This window comes from Lissotriton vulgaris, chromosome 1_1, assembly GCF_964263255.1.
Source record: "Lissotriton vulgaris chromosome 1_1, aLisVul1.2, whole genome shotgun sequence".
In the NCBI taxonomy this organism is placed as follows: Eukaryota; Metazoa; Chordata; class Amphibia; order Caudata; family Salamandridae; genus Lissotriton; species Lissotriton vulgaris.
In genome coordinates, this window is record NC_141685.1 from 1,673,161,387 (window position 1) to 1,673,182,225 (window position 20,839).

The window sequence follows — 20,839 nt, forward strand, 5'->3', positions numbered from 1 at the left end:
ATCCAGTGGTGTTTTGGTAGGTACAACCTTTAAAGCTTTAAAGTGATATAACTGACCTGGGAGATGTGGACGACCATGAGCAGCCTATGAACAAAGTGTGGGAATCTGGGATATTTGCAAGCAGGGTCCTACCTCTATTGAGGTGAGATATAGAGCTAGGGTCTGTACATCTGTCTGAAGTCCAGTACATAGCATTAAGATGTCATTATGCACAGTAGAGAGAGCTAATCTTTGCATGCTTCTACCAATGGGTGTCTTATAGGCGAAGACTTTGTGAACATGTAATCTGAAGGATTTAGTGTTGTTTAAAACCTTCGTGCAAGGACGTGTTTAAGGCGGCAATGGAGTGGGACATGCATTGTCTAGGCTCGGATCCCATTTGGCCTTACACGCTGTTAGAAGTCCCTAAACCCTAACTGCCTCGCCTTTTCCAGGCTGTGCAACTGTCCGGGAGTACTAGCAAGGCGATTGCTGCTCTGATATATCAGCTGACGGCACCCTGGGTGTGGCATTGGGCCCCAGTGCAGCGAGGATCTCTGACTGCCTGACATCTTTGCGAAACTGGCCCGGGCACAGAGCCTGTCCTGACCCCCCGGGGGCCCTGAACACTAGCAAACACCACCCTGCCTGCCATTCACAGCGAGCGACTTCCGACCTCTATGCTGCCCTGGGTCAGCCTCCTCCCTTTCGCTGGAAATCCTGTAGCCCCCTCCAATGGGCAGCCTTGAATTAGTACATCCCCTGCTGCAGTGGCCTAGAGGATAAGGGGGGGGCTACAGCGTGAACTCCCACTGTGGCTGGTGAGTTCTGTGGCCTGGAGTGAAACGGTTTGGTGTGCCTGGACACATTTGTCTCAGACGTTATTGAACATAACTGGGGCCTGTGTTTGGGGCTGCACAGCAGGAGGGCCCTCTGGGGCTGCACTTGAACTGGGCCATGGGCTGGATCCTTGGGCCCTTGCCATTACCAGTGCTCATTGGGGCTTTGGGCAGTGGGATATTTGGGCCTCCCAGCCACCATCTTGTGTATCTCTTGTAAGTGAGGGGCCTTCCTCGTCCCACTCCGAGCCCTAGATGTCATCCGGCACTTCTTTGTTTAGCCCCCGGTGTGAGACAGATCCTGATCCCAGCCACAAGCCAGTTACTGCGCCTTCCCTCTAGCGATGCCGTAGCTCACGCCAATGAACCCGCCCTGATTGCTGCACTGCCAAAGCCACGGACAGAAAAGGAGACAACTTAACCTCAGTGGACCCCCCACCACCACCACTGCAGTTGGTGGGGCTTGTGGCGCGGGAGAAGCCAGGGCAAGGGTGAGCCCGGGTGTGTTCACCACTGACCTTTCTGGAGGCTACTGTGTTGAGGGCTGCGCTCCATGTGGACCCCCCAGGGCTAAGTCTGCATCAGATTGTGGACTAGGGTTTTGTGAACCCATCGCAGCTGGACCCACTTAGCTGCCTACTGCTTGGGACGTGGAGGGTCCCACTGGATTCCGATTATTCGCTGGGCTTGGCTAATTCCCCGCTCAATTGGGTGACCTGGGCCTTGTGTGTAGGCACTTTGGCAGACTGGAGAGAGTTTCCAAAGACATGTAGTGACATGCAGTGGCAATTGATCAGTCCCTCCTGCGGTGGCCTGGCAAACTGGGAGGGCTTGGATTAATGCCAGCTGTTTAATAGACAAAGGTGTTGCATTAACTTAGGCCTCACAGCACATGTGGGCCCATGTGTCTCCTCCTTCGGCCTTTAGCCTGTGCAGCCGGCCTGGGCCCACAGATGTTTTTGAGGGGGTGCTCTCTTTGTCCAGCTGGCTAGCCGCCTCACTCTGGGAGCCTATGTGGTTGGCCTGACTCCCTCTCCTGTCTGGTGGACTGGTAAAACTACCCGTGAAGCTGACAGACACACTGGCCCTCTCTTAACTTTCTGTGTCCCGTCATTCATTCTCACATCCTGGGTGGCACACCCTGGTTAAACTATATAGTGCTTACCTTGGATTGTAGTCCCCTACTTCTTAACTACTGGAGAAGGCAATAGTGTGTGTGTATGGGGGGGCATTAGTCTCTCCACCTGTCTGAGTCCCCACCAACAGATCAGGATACATCATGTGTGTGCCTTGACACCTTTGGGGGGTCCATCCTCAGATCTCATCATCCTCCCACACTACGGAACAATGCCTGCGTTCACTGCCTGGAGCTTGGCGGGCTCCTGCTCTGCTATCCTCAACTTTAGAGGAGCATCAACTATACAGAGAGAGACTGATAGCCATGCCTGCTTCTGCTGGTTCATGCATCCCCCTCCACAGCCTCTGGCAGCGTGCCTGGGCCTGACTGCCTTGCACATTATGTTGTCCTATCCACCATTGCACCTCAATAGTGGACTAACACAGTATGACATGTCTTAAGCTCGCTAAGGAAAGCTTTGTGACCTCCTTCTGGCCCAAAGCTTTGACAGCAGATATGGGCACTAAGGAGAGCAACCCCCCAGTGATAGCCGGAGGCTCAACCTCTCCACACATTTCCCAGGACTACATGGAGCAATTTCTTAAGGGCTTCTGTTCAGAAATAAGATCCCTACAAACGCACTTCAAATCCTGCCTCCAAGAACTACACTGCAATATCTCCGAAATAGGGATGCGAGTGGATGATCTGGAATGAACAGCTGACTCCTGACCAGCAGATCAATAAAGGCTATGGTGCAGAGTGGCAACGCTGGAAGAGTAGCAGGTTGAGCTGCAAGCCAAGCAGGAGGATCTAAAAAACAAAATAGGTGCCAACAACACCTCTATCAGAGGAATTTCCAGAGGAGCCAAAGGTACACCATGGACTTCACAGAAGAGCTCCTTCCGATGATCCGAAATGGCATAGATGTCCTCCCACTTGTCCTCAACAGGGCCCATAGAGTGTCCCTGATAAAGGGATGTCCTGACACTGTGCCAGACATCCTCACAAGTGTCCATTTCTTCACAGAAAAGGAAGCCATTCTTCGAGCATCTAGAGGGAAAGCGGACCTGGTCTTTCATGGTCACATCATCCAGCAATTTCAGGACCTCTCTCTTGTCATCCTGCACACGAGCTGTGACTTCAAACTGGTTACTGAAAAACTGAGGGCTTTGGACATTCAATATCAGTGGGGCCATTAATTCGCTCTTATCTTCCAATGGAAGGGGAAGTTGAGTTTAATAAGCTCTCTGGGACACGCTAAGACACTACTGGAGATACCAGAGGACCCGACTAGTGGAATCTCCATTCCTCCCTACACCAGACAGCAGCTGGGGACAGATGGCATCCAGCATGGAAGCCGGCTTGTGGCCTTCAACACGAAACGCTGAAGAAAGAACGTGCTCATCAAAAGGCCAAACAAGACATCATAACCCATCTCCAGAACATGAAAAAGGAATCCTCACTGACTACATCCACACATGGCTAACTTATTCACTTGTTCATAATCTTCTTTTCATATCAAGAGGGAGCTGTGCATGATCCTTTGGTCCCAATTTAGGCGGACCACGGGGATCGGGAGAGAAATATTTAACATTGGACTTTGTTAGCCCTTATGTTTTAATACTTGCTTTCCATCGACCAGGAAGCTGTCATTCCCAGTATCCCCATCAGCTCGATTTGTAACCAAGGAGGGGTAAACCTCTAGAGGGACTACAGCAATCTGCACTCGTTTCCACTTGGAAAGACTTCACTGTTGTGCCCTGTTGGCTCAGTGATATATGTTTCACTTGTTGTTCCCCTTTCTTGTTTCAGTCATGTGGTCGCTGGGTGGGCAGTCTCCACCCACTATACCATTCAGGGCACACGCTATTACATGGGGGGCATGTTGGCACCATATGCTTAGCTGCCCTGCAGAACTCCCACACCTATGGGACTTTCACAGCACCCTTTTTCACACACTGTTAAAAAAAAGTCATGTGTGTCTGGCAACCACTAGTTGACTACTTATTCTGAATTGAAGTAGCTGCTTCACCCCACCGAAGCTTAAAGCACTACATCTCTTTGAATAAGGGGTTTACACTCCAACATGATTGGGACTACTGTACTCTACCTTTGTCCTCTGCTCACCCGTAAGATGGTTCCAATTCACAACTCTCAGGTGAAGTAGTGTTAGCCTGATCCTACCAAGAATGACTCATGACCAGGCAGATGCGGCCTGCACAGGTATGAGCGGTGGGGCCAGGTGGGGGTGAGATTTCGACAAACGACAACGAGGGAAATTTAATTATTTATTTAATTTTCCCTCATGGTCGTTTGTCGAAATCCCTCCCCCCACCCAGCCCCACCACCCCATTGCTCTTACCTGCATGGGCCACGGCTGGGGGCGAGCGCATGGTAGGTTTCCTCTCCCTTGTCGTCCACCTGCCTACCTCCCCCAACACCCCCACCGCTCGTCATCTGTTGCCACTCTTCAAACTCTCACCTCCAACCTCTGGGATCGCCCCGGGCGGTAAAAGTGCTATCTACACCACTGAATACAAGCGAAGCTGCAGCAATCAGTCTAGGTCTAGGATTTTTTTTTTATTATTATTTTTAGTCCACATATTTGTTATTTTTAGGTGATCTCCTGCCACCTACAATGGGCAAAAAAAACTACAGGTGATACTTCCCCAGGGCATTGCTCACATGCAGTTAACTAAGTTTGTAGAACAGCTGGTTTGACTGGCACTAGAAGTCAATCCGAATAGGCTAAAACATGACCCTATTCCGATTGGAAAAGGGTGTCCAATGAGTCTGACAAAATAGGAGTCATTCAACTGGCAACCTTGCAGCCAATCATAAAAAGTCCTTGTGATAGGACCACTCTTCAGCTAATTAGAATTGCTTCCTATAGCCCTAAACCCCTTCGCTGTGTTTTGCAGTCCTGGGAGGCAACATCAGCCCGAAAATGGATGAATTACAGAGTGTGGGCATGAAATCCACTTCTTCTTATTACTGCTCTTGCCAGAGCAGATTTTGTACACCCATTTTCGCTCCCTGGGCAGACTAAAAACACAAAAAAGGTACTTATCGCCAGTTTCACTTTTCAATTAAACATTTCCCATACCACAAGAGAGGGCACCGCTCAGGATGAAGGGAAGCTACAGCAACAGACATGGCATCAGTGCTCAACTTCAGCCAGTGGTTGTAGCTGGAGCCCACTGGTACCCTTTTTGGCGACTAAGAAGAGAGATACAAATACACAATGGGGAAAGAAGGATAGACAGAAAAAAGTGAAAAGGAAGAAAGCAGAGATGAAAAAGAATCCACAAGAGTGAAATAAAGAGGCAGGAAATGGCTGGTGGTGGATTAAGAGGCATGAAGTGTAATCAAGAAAACACAGCCTTGATATTCATCACCCGACTTTGAATAGGGCCGGCCACATGCTTCTGGGAAAACCTGGGGCCCCGGCACTTATTCTTTTACCATTAAGCACTGCACGGTCTATCTACAAAGGAAAGCTGCAGATAACAGGGCATCATTGAGAGGGGTGAAGATGCAGTAACAGCACCAGACATCCTTCAGGGCGAGAAGCTGCAGCAACAGCAAAGGATTGGTCAGACTCCGAGAAGCTGCCGCTGCAGACATGACGCTTTCCGAGCAGACACAGCATCAGACTCTTCACCTTTTAAATGGGAGGGGGGGAGGGCAGAAGTAGACTGGTCATCTTTCAAAAGAAGGTTTCAACAAGTTCCATATTAGTGGATTACGTTCGTCCTTTTACTTTTAATGGTGCAGATGGCACGAATGGCAATGATTTTGGCTTTTACTGAAATTCATTAATTCGGAGAAACGTAACACCGATAGTTGCGTTCGTTGCATATATTTTGTTTTACTAATCAAAATATTTGTATCCACATACAATTAATAAAAACGGAGCTTGTTGACGCACCGAATAGTAAAATACAGTCAGGTTTTCGGAATAACGTGACATTTAGGATAGAATGCCTTTTCAGTGGAGATTATGCGCATACTTATGGCCATTCTTGAAACCTGATTGGGTTTTACTATTTTAGGTCTTGAGAAGCCCAGTGATCAAAAGATCTAAGTGAAAAATTACAAAGCACGACCAATGTCAGGGTTAATTAAGCACATACTCATACACCAACAACAACATTACCTTGTTGTCCTGTAAATTGATGGTCTCCAGGAGATCGTGCTCCTCCAAGCCTTCTAAGCTACTGATGCTGTTACCCGACAGGTCTAGTTTGTGAAGGGACATCAGGTCTTCCAATCCAGTAATCTGCTGAATATGATTAGATGCCTAGGATTTAAAGACAGACACATTACATGAGTGATCAAGGTTCATAACACAGAAGTGGATGGACAGGTCTTTGAATGCACGTCTCTGAGGTTAAGAACATTAAGCGGAGGCATGCTAGGTAGCACAGTGTGGTAATACAGAATCTGATGGTACAGGAGGGCAGTCAGGTCAGTCTCACAAGCCTATGACATTCCCAGCATATATGATTTACTCTTAGCTGTCCCTTGTGTTGAATCTAGGTAGACTTCTCTTCTGAATACCAGTTCAGTAGTCACACCTCACTTTAAGTGTAGAACATCTGCACGCTGCACCTGAACCTCTCATTCCTCCAACAAATCTTATATTAGGATCTATAAGCACACTACCTTAAAGAATAAGAAACAGCAACTGTGCCTGCAACACAGAGGGCGCTGTTCAGAAAAAAGCAGGGAATGATTTAAAGCAGATCTTCGTGTCCATCATTGAGCATATCAGAGAGTATTCTAAGCGCAGGCAAATAGTGCTGGTCCCATGAACATTTTCTATGCTTGGAATAAGGAAGCCAGTCTTTACTAACATTTTTTAGAAGGGATCAAGAAACACAAAAACTTTGTAAGAGCAGCTCAAGTGATGCTTTGTCTTTTCTATAGAAAGGGAATCCCATTCCTAGGTGGAAAATGCAACATGCAATGCATTCTTCAGATTTGTTTTTTAAGATGTAAAGTGGAGTGCGATGATGAATGTTTGATATAAGAGGAAAGGAATAGACTTTTACAGTGTGCATTTGTAAGGCTTTAGCTGAATGGCATGTGGCAAATTTTACGCTATGCACACTTCCCTTCTCAGTTCTCACTAGTGCTTTCTGGGAAAACATTTCTGCTAAAAAATTTCATTCTGTCAATTTTTTGACAATTTCTTTTAGACTTTAATCCTATTTTATTTTTGACCTCTCCCTTCATTTTTTCAGTCTGCATACCACGTTTTGGTAGCCCTTCTTTGGGCTATCTTTAATTTGTTCTGATCGGCAGTAAAAGATCTAAAAGATCAACAAGCATTGGAAATGCAATAGGTCTCGCATTAGGAAAGTTTGAGCGATTGTTATTGTAAATGACACTTTTTTATTTATGTGTTGGTTTTTAAAATAGCAAAATTAATAGCTTTGTCAGTTACAATGTCAATAGTTTTAACTTTCGCAAATGTGACACCTATAGCATTTGTAATGCAATGTGTGTTGTATTTACGTGACTTAGATGTATTGATATTACAAATCACAATGGCTTTTATTTTTGTAAATGATTAATACTTAATTAAAAGTTATTTTAATTTATAATGGCAATACCTTAAACGTTTGTAAATAAGTTTTGTGAAGATTATGTTCAGTGTATTTTATTGTGACGAAAATCCAAGCACATTGCATTTGCACCTACACACACACAGAGCCACACACACACACACACACACACACACACACACATATAGATGTGGTGGATCTGGGGGATATGGTGGTGGTGGATGTGTTTGTGGATGTGGTGGTGGATGCGGTGGTGGTCATGGATGTGGTGTTGGTGGATGCAGTGGTGGTGGATGCGGTGGTGTTGGAAGTGTTGGTGGATGTGTTGGTGGATGTGTGGTGGTGGTGGGTGTGGTGGATGTGGTGGTGGTGGGTGTGGTGGATGTGGTGGTGGTGGGTGTGGTGAAAGTGGTGGTGTATGTGGTGGTGTATGTGGTGGTGTATGTGGTGGTGTTGGATGTGGTGGTGGATGTGGTGGTGGATGTGGTGGTGGATGTGGTGTTGGTGGATGCGGTGGTGGTGGGTGTGGTGGTGGTGGGTGTGGTGGATGTGGTGGTGGTGCATGCGGTGGATGTGGTGGTGGATGTGGTGGTGGATGTGGTGGTGGTGGATGCGGTGGTGGTGGTGGTGGATGGGGTGGTGGTGGGTGTGGTGGATCTGGTGGCGGTGGATGTGGCTGTGGATGTGGCAGCGTATGTGGCAGTGGTTGTGGTGGTGCATGTGGAGGTGGATTTGGAGTTGATGGTGGATGTGGTGGTGGATGTGGTGGTGGTGGATGCGGTGGTGGTGGTGGATGCGGTGGTGGTGGTGGATGGGGTGGTGGTGGATGGGGTGGTGGATGTAGTGGTGGTGGGTGTGGTTAACTAAAACGAGGATGTAAGGGGTTAAATGTATGCCGAAGGTAAATTCAGACTGAAGGGGCCTCATGATTGAGTGGTACAGCTGTTTCTGTGTTAAATAGTTGTAAGAGGCATACACAATCATTGTCTTATCTTATGTTTATGCTGCTGTGGTAATAAACTGGAATTTGAACTTTCCACTGTAGTAATAAACCTGGAGTGTGCGGTAACTTTCACTACGGAGAAGAGTTAGCGGCATGGGTGTGGGCAGTGCATTTGTATTGTAATGGGAGCATCTCAGCCATAACATATGGAATTGGGGGAGAGGAGAGATACACAGCGCACTAAGTGCTGGAGGGAATGGGTAGTGTGAGGGAGCGGAGAGTGAGCACCCCGCCGGCCTGGAAGTGGGAACTCAGCCCAGCGCGTGGCTGTGTGCAGTGAGGTGTGCCCTGCGGCTGCAGCAGGCATCAGTCAATGCAGCTCCCAGCGGCCCCTGCGGAAGGCACTGCGTTGTACACTATTCACTCATGTGATGGGGGAGCACCGCAGGGAAGACGGGGACCCCCCTGGAACGTAGGAAGGCCCAAGCGGGAGGGGGTGAGGGGCAACGGCCGTGTGGGGGCGACACAGGAGGAGATATAGTGAGGAGAGAGGCCGGTAAATAGACCTATGAGGGAGAGAGAGGGTGGGATAAAGATGGGGGCTGAGGAAGAGAGAGGGAGGGGAGGTTTTGAGGACGAGGGTTGGGGGCGAAGGCGTGGAAAAGAGAGGGTAAGTAGCAAGCATGGAGAGCGAGGCTAGTAATAAACGTGGAGTGTGAGGTAACTTTCACTACGGAGAAGAGTTAGCGGCATGGGTGTGGGCACTGCATTTGTATTGTAATGGGAGCATCTCAGCCATAACATATGGAATTGGGGGAGAGGAGAGATACACACAGCGCACTAAGTGCTGGAGGGAATGACGGGTAGTGTGAGGGAGCGGAGAGTGAGCACCCCACCGGCCTGGAAGTGGGAACTCAGCCCAGCGCGTGGCTGTGTGCAGCGAGGTGTGCCCTGCGGCTGCAGCAGGCATCAGTCAATGCAGCTCCCAGCGGCCCCTGTGGAAGGCACTGCGTTGTACACTATTCACTCATGTGATGGGGGAGAACCGCAGGGAAGACGGGGACCCCCCTGGAAGGTAGGAAGGCCCAAGCGGAAGGGGGTGAGGGGCAACGGCCGTGTGGGGGCGACACAGGAGGAGATATAGTGAGGAGAGAGGCCGGTAAATAGACCTATGAGGGAGAGAGAGGGTGGGATAAAGATGGGGGCTGAGGAAGAGAGAGGGAGGGGAGGTTTTGAGGACGAGGGTTGGGGGCGAAGGCGTGGAAAAGAGAGGGTAAGTAGCAAGCATGGAGAGCGAGGCGAAGAGTGGAGGCGGCGGCAAGGCTCGAGTGTGAAGAGGAGGCGGATGAAACAGCACTGAGAATACTTACAGGAAAAACAAGCTTCTGTGTCTGCGACACGGCGGGGAGGGGGCGGAGCGGGGAGAGGTGCGACACGGCAGGCAGGGGAGGAGAGTAGGAGGAGGAGGGGGGAGGAGAGTAGGAGGAGGAGGGGGGGAGGAGAAATGCGACACAAACAAGACGGAGGGAAGGCAGATAAGGGGAGGGGGGAGGAGAAATGCGACACAAACAAGACGGAGGGAAGGCAGATAAGGGGAGGGGGGAGGAGAAATGCGACACGGCGGGCAGGGGAGGGGGCGGAGCGGGGAGAGGGTGTGAAAGCAGCAGGGGCCTGGAGAGCGGCTGAGGGAACTGATGTGCACGCGCTTTTAAGCTCAATGTGCATGCGCATTGAGCTTAAAAGTCACGGGCACTGCAAGGAATCGCCACGATTCCTTGCAAGTTAGTTAAAGAGTGGTTAAGCCCCCATAGTCTCGCAAGCTCGATGCGCATGCGCATCGACAGGCGAGACCTAAAAAGCACTGCTGATGCTATGAGGCAAAGGCAACATATTGTAATCTTTATACAAGGTTCCCAGAGAAGCCAATGTAAGTGGATAAATGCTGGTCTGTGTCCATAAACGTGTCCAGGCCAATGTATAAGCGTAACTACCAGAAAAGCCGTAACGTTCAAAGAACATGATCCTGTCTTAAATGACATTACTAACAAACACCAACACTGATAGCCAGGGCAAGCAGGAAGCTCTACTAGGCCATGCAATCTGAAATGTGGAATTAATCTACCATACATACCTTGTACTAGACATACTCATGTCCTTGGACCCACCACTAAAAGTTTTTCTTAGAAAGAGAATGCAGTGGACCCACATTTCTATGTGAAATGTTATCTTTATTGAATTAATAAACAGTGAATATCTGGCTGACTAGCGGGAAGTAGAATAAAGTTTTTAAAGAGGGACATCAGGTTTCATTAAAAAGAGTAACTAAGCTAAAATAATCTTTGCAACTCTACCTTTTAAAATGACTAGAGTGCATGAACTGAGCTGAAAAGCAGTGGTCTGATCAGAGAGTGATTTAACCGAGTGTACAAGGAAGCATCCTGTTCTTGAGCCCAAGAATGAAGTGTAGTGTACGTAAGATCCATACACATAGAATAGGATGGCAAGTCTCACGTATAGAGTTATTGGTAAGACAGGAGACCACGAAAATATTAAAAAGACAGCAGCAGTTCAGCTAAACAAACTCTGGCTAGAGTTCTGGAAAGCAGATTCCATGACAGAATCAGAAGTAGTCCATAAAATTATGTGTGGCAAGATATAGACTTGTGACAGGTCTGCAAATTTTAATGAAAGTTTCTCATGAGGAGCCACCCTGAACAGGCCCACTGGCTTTCTGGTAGGGCATAGTAATACATAGCACAATCTATCTGGCAGTGTGCTCTTTAGTGGTATCTACGCCTTTGCTGAGGTACCTAAGACTGTGCTAACATCTCTAGAGTACCAAACAGTTATTTACATTTCCTAATCTTGATGGTTTTCTAAGGTAGTACTTAAATATTGCTTTAACCCCTAGGAAGTGAACAAACCTTAATGCAGGAGAGGAATAATTAAGAAAAATAATGTAAGGTGTTTTATTTCGAAACAAAGATGCGAGGCGTTCTATCTGCCAATGATGTTTGTTACCATTTAGACCCTTATTTTTGGATCTCTGTATATAATAGTTGCGACTGAGTGTGTGTCCATTCCCTGTCACTAAGTGATAAGCTAACTAGCAGATTATTTAGGATCAATATGGTTGTGTAGTAGTGTAGGAAAGTAGGATCTACTTTTATGGTTACCCCCACATTTTGCCTGGTGTTATGCTGTTTCTGATTGGGATCCTGCTAATCAGGAAACCAGTCTCTGTGCTTCTCCCCTAAATTGGTATGGTAAGTACTTAGGTACATCCCAGATTGGACACTGATGTACCCTTATCAGTCCCTTTTATATGGTACTGAGGTACCCAGGGCACAGGTACACCAGGGGTCCCCCATGAGCTGAATCAAGTATTATGCCACCCATGAGGGACCACTCGAACTGTAACTACAAGCCTGTTATTGCAGCCTGTGTAAGCTGGTGCTAGCACCACTTACGAAAGATATAGGTTTACCTATATCTAGGGTCACTGCACTTAAAAACCTATTAGTCACCCCCTAAACCAGGCCTTTTCAATCCTGAAGGCAGGGTGCTCGGTTTTAAGTGTGAGGATGCACCTGCATTAGCAGGACATGCCTACAGCCTTCGGAGTCCATTCTCCCAGGCTGTAAGTGCATCAGCCATTAAGATACAGAGAGTGGCCATGCATCATTAAGTGATGACTATCTCTTAACTGGCTGTAACTAACCCTATCATGTTTGGTATCAAACATGTTGGAATCATAGCAGCACACCATAAACGGTGTGGGAGGTATGATTCCATGCACTGTAAAGCTCCTCCAAGGTCCTTAGTGCTCCTGATACCAGTCTTGTAGACCCAGACAGCACAACATGGCTGCTGTCAACCAGAGACATGTTTCTGCCCTCCTGATGCTGAGCCAAGCTCGAGCAAGGGAAGGCAGAACAATAGGTATCCTGTCACAGGGAGGAGTGACCACTTCCCAGACAGGTTTTAGTGTATTGGAGCAGGGTGGGGCGCTTGCCAGCGCCACTCAGTCTGCTTGACGGGCACTGTCGACATCTGACGTGGGACAGCTCGTGACCGGGTGCTGGTCTTCCACAGCGTCGCCTGGTCCTCACAGCTGCAGCTCCAAGGTCACCGTCATCTCTCCGGCAACACTCGGCATCAGTGGGCATTCGTCTTCCGCGCCTCCTGGTCACTCCTGAGTGGCATAGACTCTGTCCCATCTGCTTGCAGGTACTTCTCAACCTGAATCCACCTTTGGGTTCCACTGGACACTTTCACCTTCCTCAGCAGCAGCATCTTCCTGAAGCCCTCCATTGGGTTTGACTGTGGTTTCCGACACCACTTCACACCTATGCACCCGGCTTCCCTGGTGTAGGGATCCTGGTTCCTAGGGTATCCACGGCGGAGTGGCTCTCCAACCTTCTGTCTTCCACAGGGTTTCTTAAGGGTCCTTCTTCTTTAAAATTGCAACTGCGACTTACCGGTTGACTTGTATTGAGTCCGTGGTCATGTTCCCACTCTGCACACAGCCTCTATGGGGTTCCTGGTTACTTAACTCGGGTGGTTCCTTGGGTCCCCCGCACTTCTACGTCTTCTGGGTATAGTCTTGACTCAAGTCGCGGTTCCAAGGATCAGGGGAGTGAGTTAACCAGAACAGGCTCATGGGTACATTTGGGCCTACCCCTCTTGAGAAAAGCTGCCTGCTTTCAGTGAAACTTTCTCTCTTCCTGAGAACCTGAAGTCCCAGAAGACTAAAACAGTCCTGTATCAGAGGAGGCTGCTGATCAGTGGGAACGTTGCCCCGTTAACAGCTGTTTCACGGGTGGAATTTTGGAGACCTGGACCCGTTGTGTACTGGGGCTTGATTTCTTTGGGGAGATTGCTTCTTAATGCCGAGAAACGAGAAGGTCCTGTGTCCCACATAGAGGAATCCCAGTTAACAGGAATGATGAGAGCACTTTGTGAAAATGCTTCTACTTAATTCATCCTACTGCGTGTATTGCAGAGCACTGAATTCACAGTCCAGAAGTAACTGGAGAAGAAACAATTTTGAACTATTGATTTTGCCTCCATAATTATCATTTGAAAGATATTCTTTTTCAATGGGACACAAATGTCTGTTACCAGCTGCTTGGGAAATTAGAGGATTCTCTCAATGAGAGTGTTTGTCATTCTATCAGTATTTTTGTTCTTATCCAATGTTTTCAAAGTGATGTTTTTTAATTTTAAGTGGTATGTTTTCAACATGCAAGACAACAGAATAAAGTAATATATTTATAATGGGATGATAAAAAATGCATTTTCTTCTGTTATTTGGGATCCAGTGTGAGGGCTGTTTTTATACATTATAAGCTTAAAGGAAACAGGGGCTGACCTCCTCAAAGAATCACCTGGAAGCAGGAGCAATGAATAATGCAAGAACACAGGTTCAGTGATGAAAAATACTATTTGATATACAGTTAATGTATGCTTTTAGAATTAATTGCGTATCAATTGAAAAAGGGAAAGGAAAGTTCTATACCCATTTCAGTTATATAACATTTTACTGCTTGAACATTGAACATTCACTGTCACCGATTACTGACTACTTTTGTTCCGTTGCCTATGCAATTTGCACATGTGTGAGCACATATGTGCACCAGGCACTTAGAACCACACACATTGCAGTTATATAGCATTTTACTGCTTCTGAACTTTCTATTCCCTTTCTTTTAAGTGATATGGAATTATTTCTAAAAGCATACATTGAATGTATTTCAAATATGGACTTAATTGATATTTTTTGACACGGAGCCCGTGTTCTTGTGTCATTTATACATTGTAAAGCTTCTTGAAAACTATGCAATACTGATAATAGCATTTATATATATATATATATATATATATATATATATATATATATATATATATATATATATATATATATATATATTACCTACTGGCGGTCGCCAGTAGGTATATATAGTTAGGATTTTTTCTCTATGGGATTTTTGAAAATTCTATGTCCAATCTGAAATGTGGAATTAATCTACCATACATACCTTGTACTAGACATACTCATGTCCTTGGACCCACCACTAAAAGTTTTTCTTAGAAAGAGAATGCAGTGGACCCACATTTCTATGTGAAATGTTATCTTTATTGAATTAATAAACAGTGAATATCTGGCTGACTAGCGGGAAGTAGAATAAAGTTTTTAAAGAGGGACATCAGGTTTCATTAAAAAGAGTAACTAAGCTAAAATAATCTTTGCAACTCTACCTTTTAAAATGACTAGAGTGCATGAACTGAGCTGAAAAGCAGTGGTCTGATCAGAGAGTGATTTAACCGAGTGTACAAGGAAGCATCCTGTTCTTGAGCCCAAGAATGAAGTGTAGTGTACGTAAGATCCATACACATAGAATAGGATGGCAAGTCTCACGTATAGAGTTATTGGTAAGACAGGAGACCACGAAAATATTAAAAAGACAGCAGCAGTTCAGCTAAACAAACTCTGGCTAGAGTTCTGGAAAGCAGATTCCATGACAGAATCAGAAGTAGTCCATAAAATTATGTGTGGCAAGATATAGACTTGTGACAGGTCTGCAAATTTTAATGAAAGTTTCTCATGAGGAGCCACCCTGAACAGGCCCACTGGCTTTCTGGTAGGGCATAGTAATACATAGCACAATCTATCTGGCAGTGTGCTCTTTAGTGGTATCTACGCCTTTGCTGAGGTACCTAAGACTGTGCTAACATCTCTAGAGTACCAAACAGTTATTTACATTTCCTAATCTTGATGGTTTTCTAAGGTAGTACTTAAATATTGCTTTAACCCCTAGGAAGTGAACAAACCTTAATGCAGGAGAGGAATAATTAAGAAAAATAATGTAAGGTGTTTTATTTCGAAACAAAGATGCGAGGCGTTCTATCTGCCAATGATGTTTGTTACCATTTAGACCCTTATTTTTGGATCTCTGTATATAATAGTTGCGACTGAGTGTGTGTCCATTCCCTGTCACTAAGTGATAAGCTAACTAGCAGATTATTTAGGATCAATATGGTTGTGTAGTAGTGTAGGAAAGTAGGATCTACTTTTATGGTTACCCCCACATTTTGCCTGGTGTTATGCTGTTTCTGATTGGGATCCTGCTAATCAGGAAACCAGTCTCTGTGCTTCTCCCCTAAATTGGTATGGTAAGTACTTAGGTACATCCCAGATTGGACACTGATGTACCCTTATCAGTCCCTTTTATATGGTACTGAGGTACCCAGGGCACAGGTACACCAGGGGTCCCCCATGAGCTGAATCAAGTATTATGCCACCCATGAGGGACCACTCGAACTGTAACTACAAGCCTGTTATTGCAGCCTGTGTAAGCTGGTGCTAGCACCACTTACGAAAGATATAGGTTTACCTATATCTAGGGTCACTGCACTTAAAAACCTATTAGTCACCCCCTAAACCAGGCCTTTTCAATCCTGAAGGCAGGGTGCTCGGTTTTAAGTGTGAGGATGCACCTGCATTAGCAGGACATGCCTACAGCCTTCGGAGTCCATTCTCCCAGGCTGTAAGTGCATCAGCCATTAAGATACAGAGAGTGGCCATGCATCATTAAGTGATGACTATCTCTTAACTGGCTGTAACTAACCCTATCATGTTTGGTATCAAACATGTTGGAATCATAGCAGCACACCATAAACGGTGTGGGAGGTATGATTCCATGCACTGTAAAGCTCCTCCAAGGTCCTTAGTGCTCCTGATACCAGTCTTGTAGACCCAGACAGCACAACATGGCTGCTGTCAACCAGAGACATGTTTCTGCCCTCCTGATGCTGAGCCAAGCTCGAGCAAGGGAAGGCAGAACAATAGGTATCCTGTCACAGGGAGGAGTGACCACTTCCCAGACAGGTTTTAGTGTATTGGAGCAGGGTGGGGCGCTTGCCAGCGCCACTCAGTCTGCTTGACGGGCACTGTCGACATCTGACGTGGGACAGCTCGTGACCGGGTGCTGGTCTTCCACAGCGTCGCCTGGTCCTCACAGCTGCAGCTCCAAGGTCACCGTCATCTCTCCGGCAACACTCGGCATCAGTGGGCATTCGTCTTCCGCGCCTCCTGGTCACTCCTGAGTGGCATAGACTCTGTCCCATCTGCTTGCAGGTACTTCTCAACCTGAATCCACCTTTGGGTTCCACTGGACACTTTCACCTTCCTCAGCAGCAGCATCTTCCTGAAGCCCTCCATTGGGTTTGACTGTGGTTTCCGACACCACTTCACACCTATGCACCCGGCTTCCCTGGTGTAGGGATCCTGGTTCCTAGGGTATCCACGGCGGAGTGGCTCTCCAACCTTCTGTCTTCCACAGGGTTTCTTAAGGGTCCTTCTTCTTTAAAATTGCAACTGCGACTTACCGGTTGACTTGTATTGAGTCCGTGGTCATGTTCCCACTCTGCACACAGCCTCTATGGGGTTCCTGGTTACTTAACTCGGGTGGTTCCTTGGGTCCCCCGCACTTCTACGTCTTCTGGGTATAGTCTTGACTCAAGTCGCGGTTCCAAGGATCAGGGGAGTGAGTTAACCAGAACAGGCTCATGGGTACATTTGGGCCTACCCCTCTTGAGAAAAGCTGCCTGCTTTCAGTGAAACTTTCTCTCTTCCTGAGAACCTGAAGTCCCAGAAGACTAAAACAGTCCTGTATCAGAGGAGGCTGCTGATCAGTGGGAACGTTGCCCCGTTAACAGCTGTTTCACGGGTGGAATTTTGGAGACCTGGACCCGTTGTGTACTGGGGCTTGATTTCTTTGGGGAGATTGCTTCTTAATGCCGAGAAACGAGAAGGTCCTGTGTCCCACATAGAGGAATCCCAGTTAACAGGAATGATGAGAGCACTTTGTGAAAATGCTTCTACTTAATTCATCCTACTGCGTGTATTGCAGAGCACTGAATTCACAGTCCAGAAGTAACTGGAGAAGAAACAATTTTGAACTATTGATTTTGCCTCCATAATTATCATTTGAAAGATATTCTTTTTCAATGGGACACAAATGTCTGTTACCAGCTGCTTGGGAAATTAGAGGATTCTCTCAATGAGAGTGTTTGTCATTCTATCAGTATTTTTGTTCTTATCCAATGTTTTCAAAGTGATGTTTTTTAATTTTAAGTGGTATGTTTTCAACATGCAAGACAACAGAATAAAGTAATATATTTATAATGGGATGATAAAAAATGCATTTTCTTCTGTTATTTGGGATCCAGTGTGAGGGCTGTTTTTATACATTATAAGCTTAAAGGAAACAGGGGCTGACCTCCTCAAAGAATCACCTGGAAGCAGGAGCAATGAATAATGCAAGAACACAGGTTCAGTGATGAAAAATACTATTTGATATACAGTTAATGTATGCTTTTAGAATTAATTGCGTATCAATTGAAAAAGGGAAAGGAAAGTTCTATACCCATTTCAGTTATATAACATTTTACTGCTTGAACATTGAACATTCACTGTCACCGATTACTGACTACTTTTGTTCCGTTGCCTATGCAATTTGCACATGTGTGAGCACATATGTGCACCAGGCACTTAGAACCACACACATTGCAGTTATATAGCATTTTACTGCTTCTGAACTTTCTATTCCCTTTCTTTTAAGTGATATGGAATTATTTCTAAAAGCATACATTGAATGTATTTCAAATATGGACTTAATTGATATTTTTTGACACGGAGCCCGTGTTCTTGTGTCATTTATACATTGTAAAGCTTCTTGAAAACTATGCAATACTGATAATAGCATTTATATATATATATATATATATATATATATATATATATATATATATATATATATATATTACCTACTGGCGGTCGCCAGTAGGTATATATAGTTAGGATTTTTTCTCTATGGGATTTTTGAAAATTCTATGTCTAATAACTTTGGCGTTTGTGGACGGAATTGGCTGAAATTTTCAGGAAAATGGAACATTTTGTTTCTGAGCAGCCCCTGACAATTTGGGGGGGTTTCATCAAGGGGGGGCCGAGAAAAAAGGGGGGTCCCAAAACGCATTTTTCCCATGTTAATTTCCATAGGGCGGTTGGCCTCACTTTTAGCTCGAACGGCTGAATGGATTTGCACGAAACTTGGCAAAATTATAGGGACTGTTAGCCTGATGTGCCTTTGCTAGGTCTCAATATATGTGCTCCAGTGGATTTTGAGTAATTTAGGTTCAAAAAAATATATATATCTGGGCGGAGCCTAACCACACATCTGATCTGATTGGCTGTCAGCACTTCATCCAAGAAGTGTTGGCAGCCATCTTGGGACCAATATACATGATAGCACCTCATTAAAAAGCATTGTAGTTAATAGAGGGTTTTAGGACTTTAGTTACATTATAAATCATTTGTTGATGGTACCATACTCGTTTTAGGAATTGTGGTGGGTTCTACAGTGATTTTACCATGTGAAAAAACCTTCTGCTGTGATATCATGAATATTGTTTGAAAGAAAACTAATATCTCATGATTTTCCCACAGTGGTTTGGAAGGGGATCTATAAGCTAAACTGAAAGCATATTTTCTGTAAATTCACATTATCTTTCTCAGTCATGTGAAAATGAAGTCTGACATTCTCAGTAAAACATGTACATCCAACAAGGACAGAGACTGTCAGTTGATTCCTTTGTGTTCTACTGCAGCCTCCTAGAGTGTTCTAAAGAACAACTAGAGCGCTAACAGTCCTACTTATTACAAAGGTATGGCACACCTGAAGCCATCTTGATTGGAATAAAGTGGTAACTCTTAAAACATTTAATTTAAAAAGAAACAACATGAAGGGGTATATTTTGCCATAGAAAGTATGATTAGTGCTGCAGAATGAAAAATTAGGGCACATTTTGAGTGACTTCTCAAATCCTTTTCTATTTCATTAAAACATTCTGACATGCAGTCTCCCAAAATGGCCACCAGAGACAAAAGAGCCCAAATGTAGCCCAAATATCACCCAGATGTAGCCCAAGTATAGCCCAATGACAGAATGTCCCAGAGTGTTCTAAAGAACAACTAGAGCGCTAACAGTCCTACTTATTACAAAGGTATGGCACACCTGAAGCCATCTTGATTGGAATAAAGTGGTAACTCTTAAAACATTTAATTTAAAAAGAAACAACATGAGGGGGTATATTTTGCCATAGAAAGTATGATTAGTGCTGCAGAATGAAAAATTAGGGCACATTTTGAGTGACTTCTCAAATCCTTTTCTATTTCATTAAAACATTCTGACATGCAGTCTCCCAAAATGGCCACCAGAGACAAAAGAGCCCAAATGTAGCCCAAATATCACCCAGATGTAGCCCAAGTATAGCCCAATGACAGAATGTCCCAGAGTGTTCTAAAGAACAACTAGAGCGCTAACAGTCCTACTTATTACAAAGGTATAGCACACCTGGAGCCATCGTGATGGGAATAAAGTGGTAACTCTTAAGACATTTAATTTAAAAAGGAACAAAATGAGGGGGTATATTATGCAATAGAAGGTATTATTAGTGCTGCAGAAAGAAAAATTAGGGCACATTTTGAGTGACTTTTCAAATCCTCTTCTATTTCATTAAAAAATTCTGACATGCAGTCTCCCAAAATGGCCACCAGAGACAAAAGAGCCCAAATGTAGCCCAAATATCACCCAGATGTAGCCCAAGTATAGCCCAATGACAGAATGTCCCAGAGTGTTCTAAAGAACAACTAGAGCGCTAACAGTCCTACTTATTACAAAGGTATGGCACACCTGAAGCCATCTTGATTGGAATAAAGTGGTAACTCTTAAAACATTTAATTTAAAAAGGAACAAAATGAGGGGGTATATTTTGCCATATGAATTATGATTAGTGCTGCAGAAAGAAAAATTAGGGCACATTTTGAGTGACTTCTCAAACCCTCTTCAATTTCATTAAAAAATTCTGACATAGTCTCGCAAGATGGCCACCAGAGACAAAAGAGCCTAAATGTAGCCCAAATATCACCCAGATGTACCCCAAGTATAGCCCAATGACAGAATGTATCAGAGTGTTCTAAAGAACAACTAGAGCGCTAACAGTCTTACTTATGACAAAAGTATGGCACACCAGAAGCCATCTTGATTGGAATGAAGTGGTAAGTCTGAAAACACTCAATTTAAAAAGGAACAACATGAGGGGGTTAATTTTGCCATAGAAAGTATGATTAGTGCTTCAGAAAGAAAAATTAGGGATCATTTTGAGTGACTTCTCAAATCCTCTTCTATTTCATTAAAAAAATTCTGACATGCAGACTGAAACATGCACTTTGAATACCAGCAGCAGACGTCCCTGGTGAGCAGTAGCTTTACTACAGTGATCTAATGTGCAACTAGAGTGCTAACATTCAGAATTTATTGCAAAT

The 20,839-nt window shown here is 45.2% G+C and overlaps 1 protein-coding gene across 1 annotated transcript in view; it reads right to left on the reverse strand.

Moving 5' to 3' along the window:
• LRGUK (leucine rich repeats and guanylate kinase domain containing) overlaps positions 1 to 20,839 on the reverse strand; it is a 390,949-nt gene that overhangs the window by 207,573 nt on the left and 162,537 nt on the right. Inside the window, exon 7 of the mRNA XM_086918919.1 lies at positions 6,095 to 6,238. Coding sequence (XP_086775045.1) covers positions 6,095 to 6,238 — 144 coding nt within the window. The remainder of the gene's footprint in view (positions 1 to 6,094; positions 6,239 to 20,839) is intronic.